This window comes from Dunckerocampus dactyliophorus, chromosome 8 (assembly GCF_027744805.1).
Source record: "Dunckerocampus dactyliophorus isolate RoL2022-P2 chromosome 8, RoL_Ddac_1.1, whole genome shotgun sequence".
Lineage (NCBI taxonomy): Eukaryota > Metazoa > Chordata > Actinopteri > Syngnathiformes > Syngnathidae > Dunckerocampus > Dunckerocampus dactyliophorus.
In genome coordinates this window covers 19,611,114-19,632,786 of record NC_072826.1, presented here as the reverse complement: position 1 = coordinate 19,632,786, position 21,673 = coordinate 19,611,114, and the positions used below count along the sequence as shown (strand labels likewise).

At 38.3% G+C, this 21,673-nt stretch overlaps 1 protein-coding gene across 4 annotated transcripts in view; it reads left to right on the top strand.

Moving 5' to 3' along the window:
• megf6b (multiple EGF-like-domains 6b) overlaps nt 1-21,673 on the top strand; it is a 93,715-nt gene continuing 72,042 nt past the window's right edge. For all 4 annotated transcript variants that reach the window (XM_054785821.1, XM_054785819.1, XM_054785820.1 and 1 more), the window contains exons 1-4: nt 1-328; nt 7,734-7,868; nt 12,250-12,359; nt 21,077-21,181. In XM_054785821.1, the coding sequence (XP_054641796.1) occupies nt 237-328; nt 7,734-7,868; nt 12,250-12,359; nt 21,077-21,181 (442 nt within the window). In that variant the 5' untranslated portion in view covers nt 1-236. The remainder of the gene's footprint in view (nt 329-7,733; nt 7,869-12,249; nt 12,360-21,076; nt 21,182-21,673) is intronic.

The window sequence follows — 21,673 nt, the reverse complement described above, 5'->3', positions numbered from 1 at the left end:
CAGGGAGCAAGTGTGGATGAGCTTCTGTTTTCTCTGTGTGTGTGTTTTTTGGAACGGTCTCACATGCGCACACACACACACACACACACACATGCACAGAGCAAACATAATGGATGTGTCGTCTTTGCAAAGTTTGGAGGAACATTAACCTTTTTTTAATATTGGAGTTTTATTAGAATATTTTTAGCAGGTGCTGTACAACCCATGAGTGAATCACGTGTTCAAAGGAGAGGATTATGAAGGGTGTATTTTTACTGTTTTTCCTCATATTTATAAAAGAGGCTCACTTCTACCGCTATGGGAACTCCAACCACCTTCAGCCATACATGTGAGTAACAATTTAAGTTGTACTTTATTTTCTCCGTTGGAGTTTCAGCTCATGAATGTTATTTACATGTTTATACTGTATATTACGCCCAAGCAGCATGCCCGCTCCCCAGCGCTTCATTTGTGTGCTGTCAGCCTCCTCAAGAGAGTGTATGACAACTAAAAGCTCTTTTTCCACTGTTACCTGGCCATGCTGATGAGTCAGGTGTGCAATTATCACACGCACAGATGCAGGCGATCATGTTAATGAGTGCAGTTTACTAGATGATGCAGCCATTTCTGTATGCCAGTCATTCATATAACAATTTTTGCAGTGGAACCTCCAAATATGAACACAATACTGACCCTGGTTCTAATCTCGAAACAAAGTAAGGCAAATTTAAGTTGTACCAGAAATCATGAAAGCTTTATTAACTGTACAGTACAGGCGCCGCTTTAAGTAACATTTGAACATTCTTCTGTCATACAAGTGTAAAAAGAAGTTCTTTGCTGGTAGGTATTGCGGGATTTAATAAGTATAGTAGTATACTCTTTCCTCTCACAGTAAGCATCATTTCAGGTGCTATGGTTATCGTCACACTGATCTTCCCAATAAAGCTAAAGAAAAAGTAAATGATTCTTGCCAAGAATAAGTCTCGTGGGATTCGCTGACCTTTCACATTTTTGCAAATAAAAAAAAAAATCCCAGAATTTCCGTTTAAAGTCCAAATTGTACCACTTTTGGGACATGCTACGATAGTTTTAAAAATAGTCGACTCAGGGTCTTCTTGGTGCGAGTTTGATTTATGAGACCTTCACCGCTCCAAAAAAGGACTTTATTGCTACAGTACTGAAAGATCTGGTTGGCTCACTTTAGACTGACACCTGTCCTGATTGCTTTTGCAGAAAAAACGTCAACACACATGTTCATTGACATTTGAATGCAACCTGTTTTAAAACAGCTGGTCAATCTCAGATTTATTTTTTATTTTTTTGGATTTGGAAGTCATTTTTCCGTTAGGAATTAGTATAAGTGGAAATAATCTGTTCCTGGGTCGGATTGACTTTTTAAAACGTTTAATGGTGACTTAACAGAGTGAAATGCACCTCAGTTTTTTTTTTTTTTTTTTTACATTATCTCATGCAAGTGTAAAAAGAAGATAACCACTGCTAACATGAAAAAATGTCAAAATAAGAAAGTCTTTAAACTTTCCCTGTTTTAACTTAATCGTCAATTAAGAAAAAAGGTGAAATGTGCCTCACATGTTGCCGTTTCCTCCACATTAACTCATGTAAGTGTAAAATAAGTTAACCACTGTCAGGTGAAGCTGTGCGACGTTTGAGACCTATTTTTCTACAGATAAGTACTGTCAGTATATAAATAAATAAATAAATGTCCAGATTGTGTGACAGCAGGGACATTTGAATGTTCCGCTGTAGTGATGTTTTCAAAGAAACATCAGAGACGTCATACGGTTAATAACGAACGCAGTAATCCCTCGTTTATCACGGTTAATTGGTTCCGGACCCAACCGTGATAATGCAACATTGTAACAATGTATCATTACCGACACTTAGTGACCAGTATAGAACACAACATCTTTGAATGTGTCTTCTGAATTCCATTTTGTTCATTTAGCCAACAGCAATAATTTATTCATTTATTGTGAAAAAACGTGATGAGACCGAGGCCACAAAATTTGATCCACAAAGTAGCAAGGGACGACTGTATTTAGTTTTTAAAGGAAAACCTTCTATGTACGTACTGGTTTCATAAAGTGGATTTCTTGAATCTGCAATGTGCACTGCAGTAGTAATGTGCTTGATTGCTGCCTCATGGTTGCCTGAATGGAAGCAGTCACAGCATGTAGGCCAAGGTGTCTACTGGCTACCTGCATGCAAAATCAATCCATATAGAATACAAAAATCACTGATTTATTTATGACCACTGCTGGGCACTAAACAAAACATCTGAGCTGAAGGCTTTGTGTTTTACCTGAGGCTGAACATATTTACCGTGCATCTCTTTTTTTGGCAGCATGTGAAAACTTGCTTGCTCTGCTCTGTAATATCCAGGGACAATGGTACAAAAAATTGTAGTGTCCTCAAAATGATTTAAGTTGCAATTGTAACATTCTTAAACGAGGACCTGTCCACGCAGGAATGTTTTTTTTGTTGTTAGATTACATCCGTTCAGTGTCAACTCAGTAAATAGTCACATCCACATGGGAACATCCAGTAATCCCTCGTTCATTGAGGTTAACTGGTACCAGACCTGACTGTCATGAGTGAATTTCTGCAAAATAGGATTCCTTCTTTCCAAATGTAATGGTTTCATAGCTATGGCATAGAAAACCCCTTTACAATCTTCTGAAAACACTTTTAAACATTATTAGAGCCCTCTAGACATGAAATAACACCCCTATAGTCGCCTTTACACTCCTATTACCCAATATAGTATATATAATCAGAAAAAATAAGCCTTTAAGACAAATAAAACTCCTGCTCGTGTGTCACAGTAAATATGTTCCGGTGCTAGTAGGGGAGCAGAATGGGTGGCAGACAAGAAGTGACATTGGGGGTTCAGAGTTGACCTTTAGCTTGTCGTGGGTTACGGCTGCAACAGACGCCAGTGTTGTGATGATGATTGTTATTGTCATAGTTATTATATTAGGGGTGTCTGAGAGTATTTGACTATTCAACGATTCAATTTGAAGGATGACTAAACAACGGAGTACCCGACAATGCTATTGAGCTAACCGACCACCGCACACTTCACGGTGAAAGAACAGCAACTGAAACCAGCAAGACCAAAGGTGCTTTCTGTGTCACATAATAAATAAAGGTACTGTTGTTGCACATTTACATGTTTTAGCCATTTTCTTTGAGGAGGAAAAAAGTCGCAAATGAGATGTGTTTATTTGTAGGGATTGCCATTAGCAGTGCTCTTAAAAAAACACACACACAAAAAACTATATTTGACTATTAGATGACTAAGGACAACATCTAACCAATCAGATTCGACTATGAAAATCCTGTTGTGAGAAAATTCACACCTGCAATAAAAGCCTGTTGTTCTGCTGATTAAGTCTGGTGCTTGTCTCACCGAACAATTACTGACACCACGGCAACAACAAGCTGGCGTTATCAGATTTATCAGAAGTCGTTTTAGAAAAATACTCTATCACTGCATCCAGAGGGTCGTTGCCGTGTGGATGAAAGGCTGAAACGATAACATATTTTACCGTTTCGACCATAAACCTTCCTGGTTGGACCGCCTCTGAGAAGTTAACCAAGGTGTGATAAAACTAAAAGAAGAAAGAGACACAATGGCGAAGTAAACCAAAGGTGTTATTGTCACCTAGTTCAACTTAATAAAACATTCTAAGCTGAAAAGTCACTGTATGATGAAACTAAATGAAGCCACAATAAAGTAAAACTACTAACCCAAACATCAATTAAGTAAAACCAGTAACCCTTTGAAGGCTAATGGGCAGGGAACATGAAGGTGTGTGCAGCACCTCGGAGCCCAACATTGTCACCTGAGAAGTTGACCAATATTTTATAAAACAAAAGTAAAGTAAAAGGACACATTTTGAAGAAAGACACACAGCGGAAAGAAAAAAAACTAACATTGTTAGCTGAGACTTCATGATAAAACTAAAACTACAATAAAGTACTCACCTTCTGATGGTGTTTGCAGAGCAATACAGTCATCACTTAACGATGCTTCAAAAAACTTTAACTGGTCCATGATGATCCAACTAAATGAAACTACAATAAAGTAAAGCAAATTTACTTTTCTTTAACTTTATTTAACTTTGAGGAGATGTAATGGAAGGGCAACAGGAAGGTGTTTGCAGAGTGATACTGTCACCTAATGGGGCGTAATAAAACATAACCTTCTTAACTGAGAGTTTAACCACTGTATAATACAACTAACAATAAAGTAAAAGTACTCTCCCTCTGAAAACTGATGGACAGGGAACAGGACGGTGTTTGCAGAGTGGTACTGTCATCACCAATTAAAAACTTAACATTCTTAACTGAGAAGTAAACCACTTTGATTAAACAAAAAAAAAGATAAAACAAAAAAGCAAAAGTACTCACTTTTGGAAGGCTAATGGAGAGGGAAGGGGAGGTGTTTGGTGAGCGATACTGTCACTTAATTGTTGTACAGGCAAGGCAACTTTATTTATAGAGGAGCACCATTCATACACAAGGTACTTCAAAGTGCTTTACAGAAAAGTAGGGTAAAATCGCTTCATAAAATCATTCCATAAAAATATAAAATCATTACATAAAATTACATGAATCATTCCATAAAACAAAAGATTAAAAATGAAGAGCGCAGATAAAATACTTTCAGTTGTCATATGCACAGTGGAATAGAAGTGTTTTCAGCCTGGATTTGAACATTGCCAAAGTTAAGGATTGTCCCACATCTTTAGTTCTGACTCCTGGGCACCCGCAGTACAGCACTCCCTGAGCTTCTCACAGCCCAGATGGTTTATGTGGCTCAGACGTGTCAGATGTACTTTGGCGCAAGACCATGAAAAGACTTGTACACAAGCAGAGCTGTTTTAAAGTCTATTCTCTGATCGACAGGAAGCCAGTGCAGAGACCCGAGTACTGGACTAATATAATATTATAATACTTTAATTATAATTATAATATTATAATATTATATTATATATAATATTTCCTGGTTCTAGTCAGGACTCGAGCAGCAGCATTCTGGATGTACTACAGCTGTTTTACAGGTCATTTAGAAAGTCCGGTGAGAAGGCCGTTACAGTAGTCTAGCTTGCTGGAGATAAAGGCATGGATTAGTTTCTCTAAAGCTGGCTTCAACATTATTCCCTTGATTTAGGCAATATTTTAGATAGTAAAAAGGTGATGGTGTTATTGATTTAATGTGGCAATTAAAGTTCAGATCTGAGTCCATTATTACCCCTAGATTTTAGAGAAAGAGTCTCAAGGTGTGACTGATAACACTTTCTCTTCGTTTCTGTGGGCCAAAGACAATGATTTCAGTTTTGTCTGAGTTTAGCTGAAGAAAAGTATTTTGCATCCACACACTGATCTGTTTGATGCAGTGACAAAGTAAATCTGCAGGACCGTGTTCATCTGATTGTTGTTCATCTGAGTGTTGTCTGCGTAGTTGTGGTAGGACACATTGCAGCTGCGTATTAGCTGGCCTAAAGGAGGCATGTACAGATGGAACAATAGGAGTCCCAGGATTGACCCCTGTGGAACACCACAGGTCATAGCCATTTGGTCTAAGAGATAGTTACCAATTCCAACAAAGTACTTCCTGTCCTCCAGATAAGACTTGAACCAATTTAGATAAGTACCAGAGATTTCTAACCTCCGTAATAAGATCACATGGTCAGCTGTGTCAAAGGCAGCACTCAGGTCTAGCAGAACTACAAGTGAGACTTTGTCTGCATCTGTGTTCAGATGGATATCATTTGTCACCTTGATCAGAGCTGTGTCAGTGTTGCGGTGGGGTCTAAAGCCTGATTGGAAAGTGTCAAACACATTCTTAGAGAGGAGAAAGTCAGTAAGCTGTTGGTATACAACCTTTCCTAAGACTTTTCCCAAGAATGGCAGGTTTGATATGGGCCGATAGTTGCTCAGTACTGTGGCATCAAGACTGCTTTGCCCTTTGGAAATGTTCCAGGCTGAAGTGAGATGTTAAGTAGATGCGTGAGTTGTGATAGCAAACTGCTCAGCACAGACTTTAGAAATCTAGTGGGTAACTTGTCAAGGCAGCACGTTGATGGACTCCAACTGTAGATGATCTCTTTGACTGTTTTGTCAATGACAGGTGTGAAATGTGTCAGCTCGCGGTGTCTGGCTGGCTACAGAATAGTTATTTGTGTTGTGGAAATGCTTGCATTTTTTTTATACCTTGAACTTTGTCATGAAAGAATGTTGCAAACTCATTGCACTGACCTGTAGATGTACTAGAAGTGACTTGTACGGGCAGTGAAACTGGAGGGTTTGTTAATCTGATAACTGGAGCAAACCGTACGCGAGAGTTGTTACTACAGTTGGTGATGATTTCAGAAAAATAACTCTTCCTTTTTTTACGCAAGGTTTGGTTGAAAACATAGCTTTTCTTTTTAAACCTCTAAATGAATCCGGAGCTTTTACTTGCACCATTTCCGTTCGGCTCAACGGCACTCCCTTTTCTGTGCCGTGACGGACTCTTCTTTTCTCCGTGGCGCCTTTTGCTTGCTTTTAACCATTCTAACCCTGACAGGAGCAATGATATCCAAAACATTTACAATACTTGATGTATAAGAACTCAACGGATCATCAACAAGAGAACACGGGGTGTTTTCAAACCCAATCCTTGCCATAAATTGTGTCTCTGTGCTGTCATTAATGAGTCTTCCCTGAACAACTGCAGACCCAACTTATGGTTTGGGTGTAACAGACAGGTCAAAGAAAACACAAAAATGATCAGACAAAGCAACATCCATAACATTCACATTTGAAATAGGAACACCCTTAGTAATGATCAAATCAAGAGTGTGCCCTCTGTTGTGAGTAGGTTCAGTCACATGCTGTGTTAGACCAAACATGGACAGCAGTGAGTTATTTAGCATGCCTGTCATTATCTACATCCACATGCACATTCAAGTCTCTTGCAATGACCAAACACAGCTGAAAGTAATTCGGTAAAATCGTCGATAAAAGACATCTGTGCTGGTTTGTAAATGGTAATACATAGTATGGAAGTCTGTTTTCGCATCATTTTGAATGACACATGCTCAAAATAAGAAAAAGGCCCAAATGAAAATTTTTGGGTGAGTATATTGTCCCTGAATAAGGCACAAATACCCCCACCCCTCTGGTTTTGTCCTGTTTCAGATACAAAGTTGAAATGAGGAGGACTAGATTCAATCAGGACAGCATTAGCTGTGTTTCTGTCGAGCCATGTCTCAGTTAAAAAAAAAAATCAAGATTGTAAAAGGAAATAAAATGATTAATGAAAAATGATTTATTACTTAATGATGTGACCTTGAGCACAGCATGTTTAAGATTAGCTAGAGTTGAACTCAGCGCTGTTGTCTTGCAAGGGATGTGGATTGACTGTAATTATTGTTTTTTTTAGTTATTGTTTATATGTTTCTAAAAAGACCAAGGAAAAAGAAAAACATACTTGTGGAGTTAACCAATGACTTTTGAGGCATGTGTTGGTTGAACTTCAAATTCAGGTTCTTTGAAATGAGGTGAGTAATGAGAAACCCCCCCATGACTCATGACCTAAAAAAAAAAAAAGAATCAGCAGCAGCACAAAAGATGCTCTCGTAATAATAACATCTTACAGAAGCTGGGCCATCTGTCACAGCTCTAAACCTCTCCTACGTTTTGACACGTTAAGTATTTTGTTCTTCTTCTCCCCCTTGCAGGCCCAACGTATGCACGGAGCAGGAGATGCTGCTGGTGGCCCAGAGGCAGCCGTGTGTGCAGGCCTTCACACGCATGGTCAAAGTGTGGAAGCAAGGATGTGCGGGACAGTCATGGTGTATGGGATACGAGAGAAGGTGAGGACAAAGTTGACACTGTTTGCAGTCCCTTTTTTCTGCTTCCCTAATGACAGCTGTCTTACACTTAAGTGCAAGGTGTAGCCCCCGCTTCCCCCAACCAGCTATTAAACACACAAAAGTCTCCATGCTCGTCAACATTCCACCAGGACGGTCCTTATGTGGTAACATCATCCCACCACGTCATTTGGGACGTTTCTCACAGCGTCTTCCTTTGCTTCTTTGGCTTTATTTACCGTCACTTTGAAGGCAGCTGAGGGCTACAATTACTCACTGTAAACAAAACATGTTGTCACAATGTGTAGTAATGACCGTGTGCTGGCGTGGCAATGAAAGGGGGACACCACTCTCCAAAGAAGAGGCAGTCTGGGAATTGAATGCTGGACAAATTACAGCATGTTACCTAAATTCCTGTAAGTCATTTCATCAGACTGCTACTTGAACATAAATACAAGCCTTGTTAACTAAGATCTATTAATTATACAGTATAAAACCGAACGTGTCTTTGTTTAGTTCTGAGCTTTTTCCTCAAGATTAGTCCCCAAAGCATAGTGTCATATGTCGTGACAATATAAAAAATACACTTTTGCATATAGACATGAACATCTGAACAACTTCAGCACCATTTTCCCCATAGGAAATAGAAAAACATCTGTTCCAGGTTCAAACAATGGGCATCATAAAACCATTTATAACTACAGTCATCCCTTGCTACATCGTGGTTGGAACATTGCGGCCCTACTATATTGCTGTTTTCCCACAAAGTAATTAATTCATAAATGATCGCTGTTTCGTGATTGAATACGGCCTATTATTAGTTTTTTTTTTTAAGCATATTTAAGCAAATTATACTTATTCTTGGCCTAAATTATTCATTTTCAAGCATAAAAATGGCCGAATTAACAAACTAAATGAAGCAAAATACACTTACAAGACGGAAGAGGCATTCTAATTGTAGTCATTGTAGCATTCTGCATTGGCCACTAGGTGTCGGTGTTCGGTGAGACAAGGGCCAGGAGTGAGTTGCAGAAAAGGCATTTATTGCAAGTTAAATTTATTTCACAACAGGCACAGTAATAACATAATAATCATAATACTAACACAGGCTACTGTTGGGGCCATAACCCACGACAAGCTAAAACTCAACTCTGAACCTCCAACGTCACTTCCTGTCCCGTATGCATCTGTCCGCTCACCACTGAGATCCGCTAGGGAACACATGTACTGTGACACACATGAGCAGGAGTTTTATTTACGTCTTAAATGGCTTACTTACTCTTAATATGTCTACTATATTGGGTAATACGAGATACGAGTGTAAAACCATTTCAATCTGCCATTACAATACATTGATAAGACAATAGCCACCGCGGGAAGTATGCTGTCCAGAAGAAAACAAAAAGAAACTGCTAACGTGTGAGTCTGTTATCTTAATTATGTCTAGTATGTCTTATTTTCTCAGTTTATATCCGCTATATTGGATAATACAAATGTAAAGGTGATTAATGGGTCTTAATTCATGTCTAGAGGGCTGTTATACTGTTAAAAACCGTATTTAGAAGATCATAAACAGGTTTTCTGTGCCACATTTTTACATTGTTACAGTGTAAAAAGTTTATAACTGTTTATAGCAAAAAAATAAAATAAAACCAAGCACCGTATTTTAAATTAGATAACATCTGACAACACATAACTTCCTGTGTATATTTTTCTTTATTTCACACCTTCTTGTTGAGGCTGCTCCTTCTTTTCTAATAGGTCGCAAACAAAAAGCTAAAATAAAAGCAAAACACAAGCATTAATCCTTTGATGCTTGCTAAATTGTGGTCACTAAGAGTATTTCCTGGTGTAAAAGTTATTAAAATTTTATATTTTAATATATGATTAGGCTGCGCAGTGGCCTAGTGGTTAGCATGTTGGCCACACAGTCAAGAGATCGGGAAGATCTGAGTTCGAATCGACATCTCTGTGTGGAGTTTGCATGTTCTCGTGCGTGTGTGGGTTTTCTATCGGGTAATCCGGTTTCCTCCCACATTCCAAATATATGCGTGTTAGGTTAAATGGATCCATAGGTATAATTTAAGTGTGAATTTGAGTGTGAATGTGCCGACCAGTTCACGCCGACCGCGTCTTGCCCAAAGTCAGCTGGCATACGCTCCATAAGTGGCATAAAACGTGGCTGGATGGAGTATATGATTAAAACACAATAACATAAATAAATATAATACTACATTTTGCTTTTAAAAAAAAAACAAAAAACAACTATATATTAATTGCAATGGTTTAAAACTTTAAAACTCAGGGAAAATGGCTAAATATTTCATGCTCAAAGTGAATATTTTAAAATGTGTATTTCCATTATATATTGATTTGAATAAATCACATAAAGCTTAGTAAAAATCTATTATTACATTTTCATGCATTACATTTTTTTTTAATTAATTAAAAGGCTTCCTGGAGTCGGAAATGTTGACATACCGTCAGTTATTTTTTTTGTCTTTAAAATAAAATGTTAATACATTTTTGAATGCGTAATATATTAAACCTTTACATTTTTTTAAATGCATTAAAACTACAGTATATATGAAGTATACAGTATATATATTATTTTAAACCAAAAAAATACTGTGTCCATTACTGCATTTTAATATGTTAATATTAATTAATATATATGAATTCCTTAAAACATGCACTGTAATGATTGACATTGATATATCCAACATACAGTCATCTCTCGTTCACATCACATTAAAAAATAAAAATAAAAATAAAAACTCTATGGCCTATTATTAGTGTTAAAAATGCATATTTAAGCAAATTGTACGTATACTTGGCGCTAAATTACCGGTAAGCATTTTTAAGCATAAAAATGAACTAATATACAAATACAGATTAACTTGACTTGATCGCCAATGAAAGGCTTAATTATTTATCTCACAACAGGCACAATAATAATAATAATAATAATAATCGTCATCATCATCTTAATAGCACGGGCTACTGTTGTGGCCATATTGTAGCTAAAACTCAACTCTGAATCCCCAACGTCACTTCCTGTCCACATGTCCGGAAGACATTTATTGAAACACACAAGCATGAGTCTTATTTATGGCTTAAATGGCTTATTTTCTATGATTATGTCTACTATATTGGATAATATGAGTGTAAAGGTGACTATAGGGGTGTTATTTCATGTCTAGAGGGCTCTAATAAATATATAACGTATGTACTAGGTCGTAAACGTGTTTTCTACGCTCTATCTGCGAACATATTTGATATATACCGTAAAGCACCGTGTATAAACCGCACTTTTTTTCCACCTCTAAGAAGCAAAACTTTGGGGTGCGGTTTATACATGATGACAGGTCTGTGACCAGACTCGGACTGAAAAATAATATCAAACAACGCTTCTACAATGCTTCAGCGGAAGATCACTCGTACTACAAGCCCGGTCACACCGCCTGAACTTTGCTGTAGCGTTCCTGGAGCGGTGAAAATAATCACCGCTCATTCACCACCGTTTAACAGAAGTTGGACCCCGTTAAGGCAACGCCGTATCAGCTCGGCCACCGTTAATGGTCCCTCCTGCCGCTCAGAAAGTTTTGAGCTGCACAAAATATTAGGAGCGGCCAATTTTCCGCCATGGCAAAGTTCATCACCGCTCCAACAACACCCAGTCAAATTTTGGCGCCGCTAGACGCAAGTTGGTGGACGCTTGGGTCTGCTAGGCCAGAATTTGGCTATAAAGACAGGGAGAAATTGACCAGAAGCGCATTTGGGAAGCCGTCTGTGGGTCAGACAGTTTGACTTTAGCGCTCTCTACTGTACAGTTGCTGAAAATGCTTGTGTATGCTTGAATAAACGTTGGAGTTTATTCAAATTCACACTGAAGCAATGCAGCATTATGTCATTCCATTGCAGATGAATTGATGGACGGCAGATTTCTCCTTTCTTCTTCTTTTTGAAATTGCTTAGTACCTTTACGCATGTTGATTTGAAATGATAGAGTTGGCAAGCATTTATGAACTAAACATTTTTTTTTCCCGCCGTGAGCCTGAAAATGGGGGTGCGGTTAATACACGGGTGCGGGTTATACACGGTGCTTTACGGTAAATAAAGAATCCTACTTTGTGGAATTTCACTTATCGCAGTCGGGTATGGAACCAATTAACCGGGATAAACAAGGGATTCATGTAAATATAAATACATTATAAAACTTTAAAACCTTTGGTTTTGATGATATGGTCGATGATATGGTTAACACATCCACTTGTCTCACATCTGACGCCGAGCGAAAAAACAGCTTTTGTATTGTATTTTGTCACTTTTGTATTGCTGTCAGTTGTTGTACTCTCAATTGCTTGTGTCTTCACGCTGACAGGACGGCATACTACACGGCGTACAGACAAGTGTACCGACAGGATTACCAGACCGTCTACAAGTGCTGCCATGGATGGTCGCAGCTCAATGGAGAAGCCGGCTGCCTTTATCGTGAGTATTGGTGCTTACTTAAAAGCTTGTACTGACATCAGCAGGAGGAAGGCTGCTTGACCTCACCCCTGAAAGCTTTTCCAACACAAGGTCAAAAGGGGTCAAGAGGTGCTCTGCCTGTAGAGAGACAGTGGCAGATGTTATCAGTCAGAGCGTATACGTTTGCTGACTTGCTTTGTCACAAGTTTCACATGTGGGGGGAAAAGATTTGACTGTTTTTTTTTAGATGATTTAACTCACCTTAGTTCACCACTACATGTTCTGTGATGAGTTGGGATATCGTCTAGGACCCTCTCGTTTTTACGGCACCACGGCCTCGAAAATACCAGTCATCAGCTCATGTTGGAGACACCACCTGCTGCTATGCACAAATAGAGCAAATAAAGCCAACTTTAATGGCGGCCAACAGTTCCATCCCCTCCTCAAAGCTTACCTTCACACTTTTTGAGAGCAAGACGCCTCCTTTAATGGGATTTTACAGCCAGTGAGCCACATTGCATAGCCTGCATACCAACCACATAGTAAAGCCTTCCACGTCAACACTTCTTTTGCACACTTCCTGCTCTTACAATAAATATTGAGGGGTATGTTTGCATAGTAGGGATCTACTAAAAGGAGGAAAGTGCCTTTTAAAAACGACAGAATATGTTGTAATGTGCATTCCACACCACTAGTTGGTGATGTAAAGAAACACAATGCTCATTATCCTATATATATATATATATATATATATATATATATATATATATATATATATATATATATATATATAGTTTATTTATTTATTTATTATGTCTTGTCCAGGACAATACTACAGAGGGTAAACTTGGATATACAAGTACATTAGAGTAGTCAGTGTCTACCTTGCATAGCAGTATAGAACCACTTAAAATGAGTCTACACAGTCATTATCTAAATAGCCAGCATGGTGGTGGTAGTGTCATTGGTCTGGGAGGTGCGGAACATGAACTAAATGTGGGGGGTAGGTGGACAATGGCTGTTTCTTTGCACGGGGCTTTTATCCCTCTAAACAAAGATGTCCTAAGAGTCTGAGCTGGGACAAACGAATCAACCTTCCCTCTCTAATAAAAGCAAAGGAAAAGGTGATAGAAAGGTTTCCGTGGCAAGATTTTTGGTGTATTTTCTTTTAGGTTGTCTTTTTTTCTGTGCGTGTGTGTGTTCGGTCATAAAAGGTCAGCGTGAGGTGATTAGGCAAATGACCTGCGGTTATTGAGAGGCAGTTAGAACTCTAATCATGCCGGAGGTCCACTGCCCACAAAAGCTGTAGGTTAAACAGGTGAAACGCTTACATCTGTCATTCATGAAACCATTGTACATTTCCTCTTATAGTGTTGCACTTCAAAGTACACTTTTTTGTATAACTTGTATGGTTAAACATGCTGAAATCACCTGTTTTGTTGAGTTTGTTCAAGCATCTTATCAGAAGTGTTTTAAACAAATTGTTAATGGTATTACTCAGGCACTCAGGCGGTTTTGTTTATATTTTTGTGGGAATTTTGACTTTTGTTTGTAAAATTTACAACTTTATTCTTGTACTTTAGACTTTTTATCTAAAAAAAAAAAGAATAAAAAAACCCACCCCAAATTAAATGTTGTAATATTAGGAATAATTTAAACATTTAAATTACTTTTGTAATTTTGTTCTATCCATCCAGCCATCTTGTATGCGGCTTATCCTAATTTTATTTTATTTCTAAAAAAATACTTTTCTTTCAAAAAAAATTTAAAATTTCCCTGTAAAATATATTGGTATGACTTTTTTTTTTGTAAAAAAACTTTATCCTTGTAATATTACAACTTTTACAAAATACCATTAATCTTGTGGTTATTATGACGTTATTACTTAAAAAAAAATTTGCAGTATTATGCCATTTTCTTTTTAAATAATATTACTTTAATCTTATAATTTTCTTCAGTCCTGTAATATTAGTTTTTTCCCCCAAAATGACTTTTTTTTTCTCCAAAAAGATTTATTTTTTTGTAATGTTACGACTTTTTTTTTAATTAAAAAAAACAAAAATTTGATCTTGCAACACAGTAGTAATATTTTGTAAAACAAACCCGACCATACTCTTGTAATCACAATAGAAAAATATTGTAATATTATTATTACATATACTTTATTTGATCTTACAATCTTCCCCCAAAAACAATGTTAGTTTACTCTTGTACTATTACAACAAATTTAAACATTTCAAAATGATTACTTTATTTTTGCAATTTTATTTCTAAAAACAAATCTTTGTTCTTGTAGTATTAAGACTATTCTCTTCAACTTATTTTCTCCAAAAATATTACTTTAAACTCGTAATAGTAGGAGTGTCACAAGATCTTGCGTGATTAAAACATAACAATATTTCTTGTTTCGAGAAAAGCTGTTTTTGAGGCAACCGAGCAGCCAGAAGTCTATCAGACTGCGAGCTGTGGCATCACTACTTTGAATGATAATACACATGAAATATGGAAGTGGCGGTGCGAGAGGGAGGATTGGAACCGCACATTTAGTGCTTTACGCACACTATAAACCTTGCAATCCTACCTGCACTTGTTGGTGGTGTTTGTGTTTAACGTGCGGCTGTTTTTTTCATCGGATTTGAACATCTGCCGCCGTGTTCATGTCCAAGCAAAAGCTGTAGTAATTCTACAAGCGGTCAAAGTTACTTAAGATTTGTCCGATCGAACACAATCGCTGCATAAGACATCTATCAAAACATGTCATAATAGCGTCTATTGCAATCTGCAATCTATTTTACTTTATGTGTCTTTACATAACTACACAAAAATATAAATTAGTAGTAGTAGCAGCGAGAACTGCCATCATTATTTTAAGTTTGATCATTTTTAGTTTTTGTTTCAATTTGTGGGAAAAAATTCAACACTTCATGCTTAGGTCATGCACGCAAAGTTAGAAAACATTTAAAAATGTAGTTTTCTTAAAAGTAATGTCAAAATATCTTCTCGTCTCGTTCTTGCGACCCCAATATCATGTATCGTCTTGTCTCGTGAACTAAGTGTATTGTGACACTCTTGTGTAATAGTATGACCTGTTACATAAATAAAAATGTTATCCTTGAAATATTACAACTTTTTAAATATCCATGAGTCTTTTAACGTTAGTACTTAAAAAAATATTGCGATATTGTATTTATTGTCTTAAATAACATTAATTTCATCTTGTCGAGCAATGGTTCCCAGGAAATGTTTGTTCGGGTGTGCCCGAAGAGGCAAGCATCAGGCAGAAGTGGTTGGAGTTGCTGATTCCCGGCCAGCAAGAGAAAAATATGCTCGGATTGTCAACGGCACTTCACACGGGACTGTTTTGTGAACCTGGGCCAGTACGAAGCTGGACTATACGCCAAACTGTTGCTGAAGTCCGACGCCTTTCCAACGTTACTTGGTCGTGTTGAAGAGTCAGAAGAGCAAGCTGTAAGTAACAATTTATCAATGTCCTAACATTGTTTAGTTTGTAAGTAATCGGACAAAAGGGGTTCGGCAGCTGTCCGGAAGTCCTCGGGAGCACTTGGGAGTGTGGCCAATCACAGCGAAGCGGGCACTGCGGGAGACGTGCCTGGAGGAGGGCCGGTAGTGGAGTAAATTACACAGGCTGTTTGGGCGGGAGGCAGGAAAGAGGTGCAGAGTCTGGAAGATCTAGAAAGCTTTCTGTGCGGGTTATCGTGTGTAGCTGCTCTAGGAGTCCAGAACTCAATACAAATACCCGAAAATGAGTATAATAGGCCCCATTTAATCTTGTAATATTCCGAGTAATTAAAAAACGATTACTTTGTTTTTTGCAATTTGTTTTATTAATATAACAAAAAAATCTCTTTTCTTGTATTAATATTTTTCTCTTAAAAACTTTTTTTTTATGTTATTCAGTCTTGACTTTTCATTAAAAAAATGTTATCCCTGTAATGGTACAACTTCCCAAAAAAATCCCAAAAACTTAATGTGTAATGTTATTACTTTGCAATATTATGTCTTTTTTTGTTCCTAAATATTACTTTAATCTGATAATATTCTGACTTTTTTCAGTAACAAAAAAAAAGAACAAAAATCTCCAAAAATACTACTTTTTTGTAAAATACACATTTTTTTCTGAAAACATAGCTTAACATGTTGGAGACATGTCTACTTAGGTTTTTCGTAAACACGGGGTCACAGTGCAGTGTTCACGGTGACCCTTGTGTGCTTTTGAAGACGACTCCAATTTGTCTCGATGGCTCATCTCTTCCGAAGACGAGGGAAAAGAGCTCTTGACGTCGAGATGGCGACTTCCTGCACTCCAGCGTGTAAAGCATCGTTCAAAGTCAATGAGTTAAGTCTCGGGAGACAGAGGATGGACAGGGTCAGTCACAGTGGAAGTCAGTGCTTACGTTGATTGATGGCAACAGTAGCTTTGTGCCTCCTCTGCTTTGTCCTCCTGAATAGGAAGTGGCCTCCCTGTGTGGTGGGACCAAGCTGGCAGAAGTAGCAACATGCAAAACAGGCCCAAATAAAGGAAATGGTCCACTGTCTAATCATGGGTGGTCTTTATGTGTTTGTGTGCGTTATGGAACACAGCCACAAATATGTCAGCACTCATGAAGACCACATTGTGCGCTGCTGTACACAAGATGCACGAAAAACATACACAAACAACTCAAAATTACACCCGAACGTACATAGTTTACAGTATGTTGTTTTAGTTCGGTTAGCTTTCTTAGCTAAACGTAAACAACAACAGCTACCATTATTTGATGGATAATAAATGCGTTGCTTATCTTAGAGAAGATGAGGGTGTTGATTTTGGGGCAATTTAACTTACTTTGCTGATGATATTTGTATTTGCACAGACGTGCACACTGTTCAGCCATAATTACCTTTTTAAATAGCAAAAATATATTTTAAAAAGCCTGCAACATATAGAATTGAAATGAATGGAAAGTGCCGACCAGTGGGCGGAGCCTGTTCTGTGTTGCTTTGCGATTGGTCAGCCTGCATTTTAGAAGAAGAAGGTCTGTTTTGTAGTCTTTAAAGCAGCTGACATTTTTACAAGAACTTTCTGAAATGAGACATTCCTCTGCATAGCTAACGTTGACGTGTTAGCCACAAAGTACAGTGTTGCACTTAAACGGCGCCCCTGAGCGTGGCGCTTTGTGTCTGCAGAAAGTGGCCCCCGTCTGGGCTGCACTCAGTTGGACAGAGCCTAAACAAACACTGTGCTGATGTGGTCAACCCAAGGGTGACACCTGCTTTTTGGGGCTCTTCAGCAACTCAGCACGAGTCGCTGGCCCTGCTTTCTGTGCCTCTTAATCCTCTGCGGAGAAGGTGGAGGGCAGACATTGCCTACGGCACGCTGAATGCCACATTAAGACCTTTCATTTAGCAGAGATGAAGAAACTCGGGATGGGGGCGCCGCCGCTAGAAAAAAAAAAGATGGTGCTGTGAGGTAAAACCGTCTGGATGCTCCAAACTGTTGAGCAGTTGTCTGAAACGGAATGAAAAGTGGATGTTTTGGCTAAGAGTTGGCCTCTAAGGAGCACTGTGAGCCTGCTGAGGGATGAAATTACTCTTGTGACCAAATTGAGATTATTAGAGAGCTATTTCCTATGTGTGCAGATGTCATTGTACATGGAGGACATGATACCCTTGAAGCCTGGCTTCAAATATGCACCTTACCTCATCATTTTACACTGCCTTTGCACAGAAACAAATGTCTCTTTCGTGTGCCAAAATTAAATCACTATAAAGCCAATTAACTAGATTAGTAATAATTAACATTAGAATGAATTTACTAAAATACAAAGTAATTTATATATTATATATATATATATATATGTTATTGTCCATGAATGGATTCCATTCATAATGATATTGAAAATAATTATTGTGAGCCTGGATTGCATTGCAGCCAATCAAACAGTCAAATAATTGATCCCGCCCACCACCTGTTTGATGAGCAACTGACAGATACCGGGTCCTTGTGCTTCACTCATGAAATAAATGCCCATAAAATAACATTTCAAAAATACAATTACTTTAAAAAATAATGCATGAAAAATTATAAAATTAAATTTTTTTTTTTTTGATGAAATGTGAAATAAATATGTTAAATATCTAAATAGTAAACTATTTCAGGCATAATTTAAGTGGTGTTATTTATAATTTAAGAAAATTATCTCACTTTTAATTTTAATCATTTATTTTCTATGCCGCTTAATCCTGCCTTTACTGCCTTTAAAAGGCTGTGTATTTATTTAGTTTTGGCACACTCCCTAATTTAAATCTAAATTGAGTTATATAGATGTCTGTGTGTAATTGAAGCGTTGCTTACATTCTTTACATGCTCTTTATTTAGCCTGTAATTTTAAGTAACTATGTCGAGAAACTAGTACACCGCAGTTGTGGAGTCAGGAAAGAAGGAGATTTCAGATGATTTTTGGAGCGATACCAAGCATTTTGAAACATTTTCTTGATTGTATGACCATTTATGGCCAATGGTACCACAGCCAGCAGATGGTTTCTCTTGGTTGGTTTAGATGGGCAGCAAAATGCACACCATGACAGAAGTTGCTTTCTTCAATCATCTTAGGTAGTGCTGACCTTCAAATTCCTGCAGTCATGAGCTAAACCATGTTTTCCGTCACTTCCACTATTTCCAGCCATGATAGACATCAGTGGTATGAACCTATCACTATAAAGCACAGACTCAAAGACGACTGCTCGTCACACATGCAGTACGTTTGAGCATGTGCACCTGCACGCTCTCTTTGTCTGGCCTTTTAGGTGCTGCTGGACTGTCATGATTAATGTGAGTGTATGGAATGTGACGGTCCACCTCAGAGGTGGGGTTCACATGTCCTGGCCTTGTAAGTGTCGCTCGCTATTGATGCATGTGACATTCTTTAGATTTTACACCTTTACAAGCTAATCGTCACCCACCTTGACCATACCCTATCATATTTCCTATTTCCTATTTCATAATGCCCCTCAATGATGATTGTAGTATAAATACCATATTTTATTATTATTTTCTAGCAGAAGTCTGATCCAGTGATTCTGTTTGTACAATTTATGTCTATCAGAGCGGACGGCAAGTGTTAAAAACATGCACCACTCATACACAACAAGTCCCAGAATGCATCACTAATGGTGCTACACACCTGCTAAATGTGCATGCGGAATTTTGTGGCTATTCTAATAAACATCCTTAAGTTATAGTGGGTGTTTTGTTGAGCACGTGGAGCTGTGAGACAAATTTCAAGTCAATCCAACAGTCAAACTTGTCTTAGCGGCCACCTTTATAGAAGGGCCACCTGCCTATAGCAGCCACTGAAAAATCTCCCCCAGCAAATTTACATGTTATAGACCTTGTGTATAGCAGTCACCTGTCCAACGCAGCCAGCAGCCACCCATTTTGTCTTCCTTGGTCAATATCTGACTGCATATAGCGGCCAAATTACCAATTGAAGTAGAAGCTTCATGCACGAAAAAGTTTTGTTTTTCAATCAATGAAGGCGTCATGTGTAGACTTTAATTACTAGCTCAGTCCTAGCTCAGTCACAATCATTCACAAGATCCACACAAACTGTCAGTTGTTCCACATTAAAAAGCCGTCTTCTTTTGAGCTTGCTATTTCCTGGTCAAACATGTAACTTTAAGAGCATTTGCACCAAAACATTACCGCAAAGTAGGCTGGGAACAGGACGTGCTCCCAGCGACGCTACAATAAAAAAAAAAAACATATGCTAGCATGCATGCGGCAGCGGGAGCAAAACTGAGTTCGGTTGTACTTAACTGAAGTATTTTATCAGTTATCAGTTATTATTAAGCCTCTAGCTTCCTTTTAGTAAGTAAAAACCTTGGCTATGATTGCACTACATTGTCATGTAGACCTACAAAGTACACTTGGAAGAACAAGAGGTGAATAAATGTATTGCAACTGATGTGAAACTGATGAGGGGTAGGATTAAATAAGCTTTGCTTCTTCCTACTCCTATTTGGACATGCAAAATTGTGAATTGTACTATGTGATGTGCTAGTGTTTGACTCATGCATGTTCAAGATTAAAACCATGAACCATGATAATAACCTAGTAATGCTGTACAACTTTTATCAGCAGTCCGCAGTGCCCTCTACTGGTCAACATTATTATTATTATTTTTTTCCCTTTTCTTTCTTTTTTTTCCTCTACTGGTCAACATTCAAACTGGATGCCAACCTGTCTATAGAGGCCACCTGTCTATAGCGGCCACTTTTGCAGACTCCCTCTAGTGGCCGCTATAGACAAGTTTGACTGTATGTGGGTCGAACTTTGGGTTTTAATAACTGTGCCACCATGTGGTGTATTTGTCAGAAAAATAATAGCACAGCCGACATAGCAGGGGCGTATGTTTTGACAAATTGTCATCCTTTTGTGTGCAGCGGTTCAGGGGTAGAAGAGTTAGCTACCACAAACACATACATACAGTGTCCAAAGTGTTTAGTCAGTTCATTCAGATATCTAATCTGTGTGTGGGAAACAGGACTCTTTCACTTGGAAGTAATCCAGTCATGCATTTGGTTTGGTTGTGAATGGAGATGTTTTTCCAGTGTTTAAGCCAATGTTAAGATTCCTCTACGATGACTTTTTGTAAACAGGCTGAAGATAAGGCTTTGATGAAAGAGTTCATTTCTCACCAGTGTTTCTTCTTGTCTTCTATGTGTGCCATGTGCAGCCGTGTGCAGCTACGGTGTGTGCTTCAATGGGGGTCAATGTCGGGAGGGGTCCACTCAGCTATGCGACTGTCCTGCGGGCTTCAATGGGCCCAGCTGCCAGTATGGTGAGTACAATTCCATGGACTTGCTCGGAGGCGATGCTGCCCACTTTTCTTCCCTGGTGTATTTCAAATATCTTCAAATTCGGCACGTGTCCATCCATCCAACTAATTAGGACTTGGCGGTCAAAGGTTGAAGCTTCCCAAATGCTTCCGGCCGACATAACTTGTATTCATTATGACACCTTGACAAAGTGATGAAGTGATAATTTGTGTTCTGTGAAAAACCAAAGATCGTATATCAAGAACAGATGCCTTGTACATCTTGTCTTAAATTCCTTCATCAGTGGCATGTATTCATCACTTAGCAACTTGTATTTTGCAGCTGTCCTTTTGTGTTATTGTGAATAATAAGAAACTTGCTGTTACCACTTTTTTCCGGGTGGTCTAACGGTACAAGCGGATGCCTTTCGTTGCAGAAGTTGCATATTAGATTCCCGTGCAGGGCCTCAACACCCATCCATTGGAGTTGATCCAGGGCTTTCACACAGCGACACA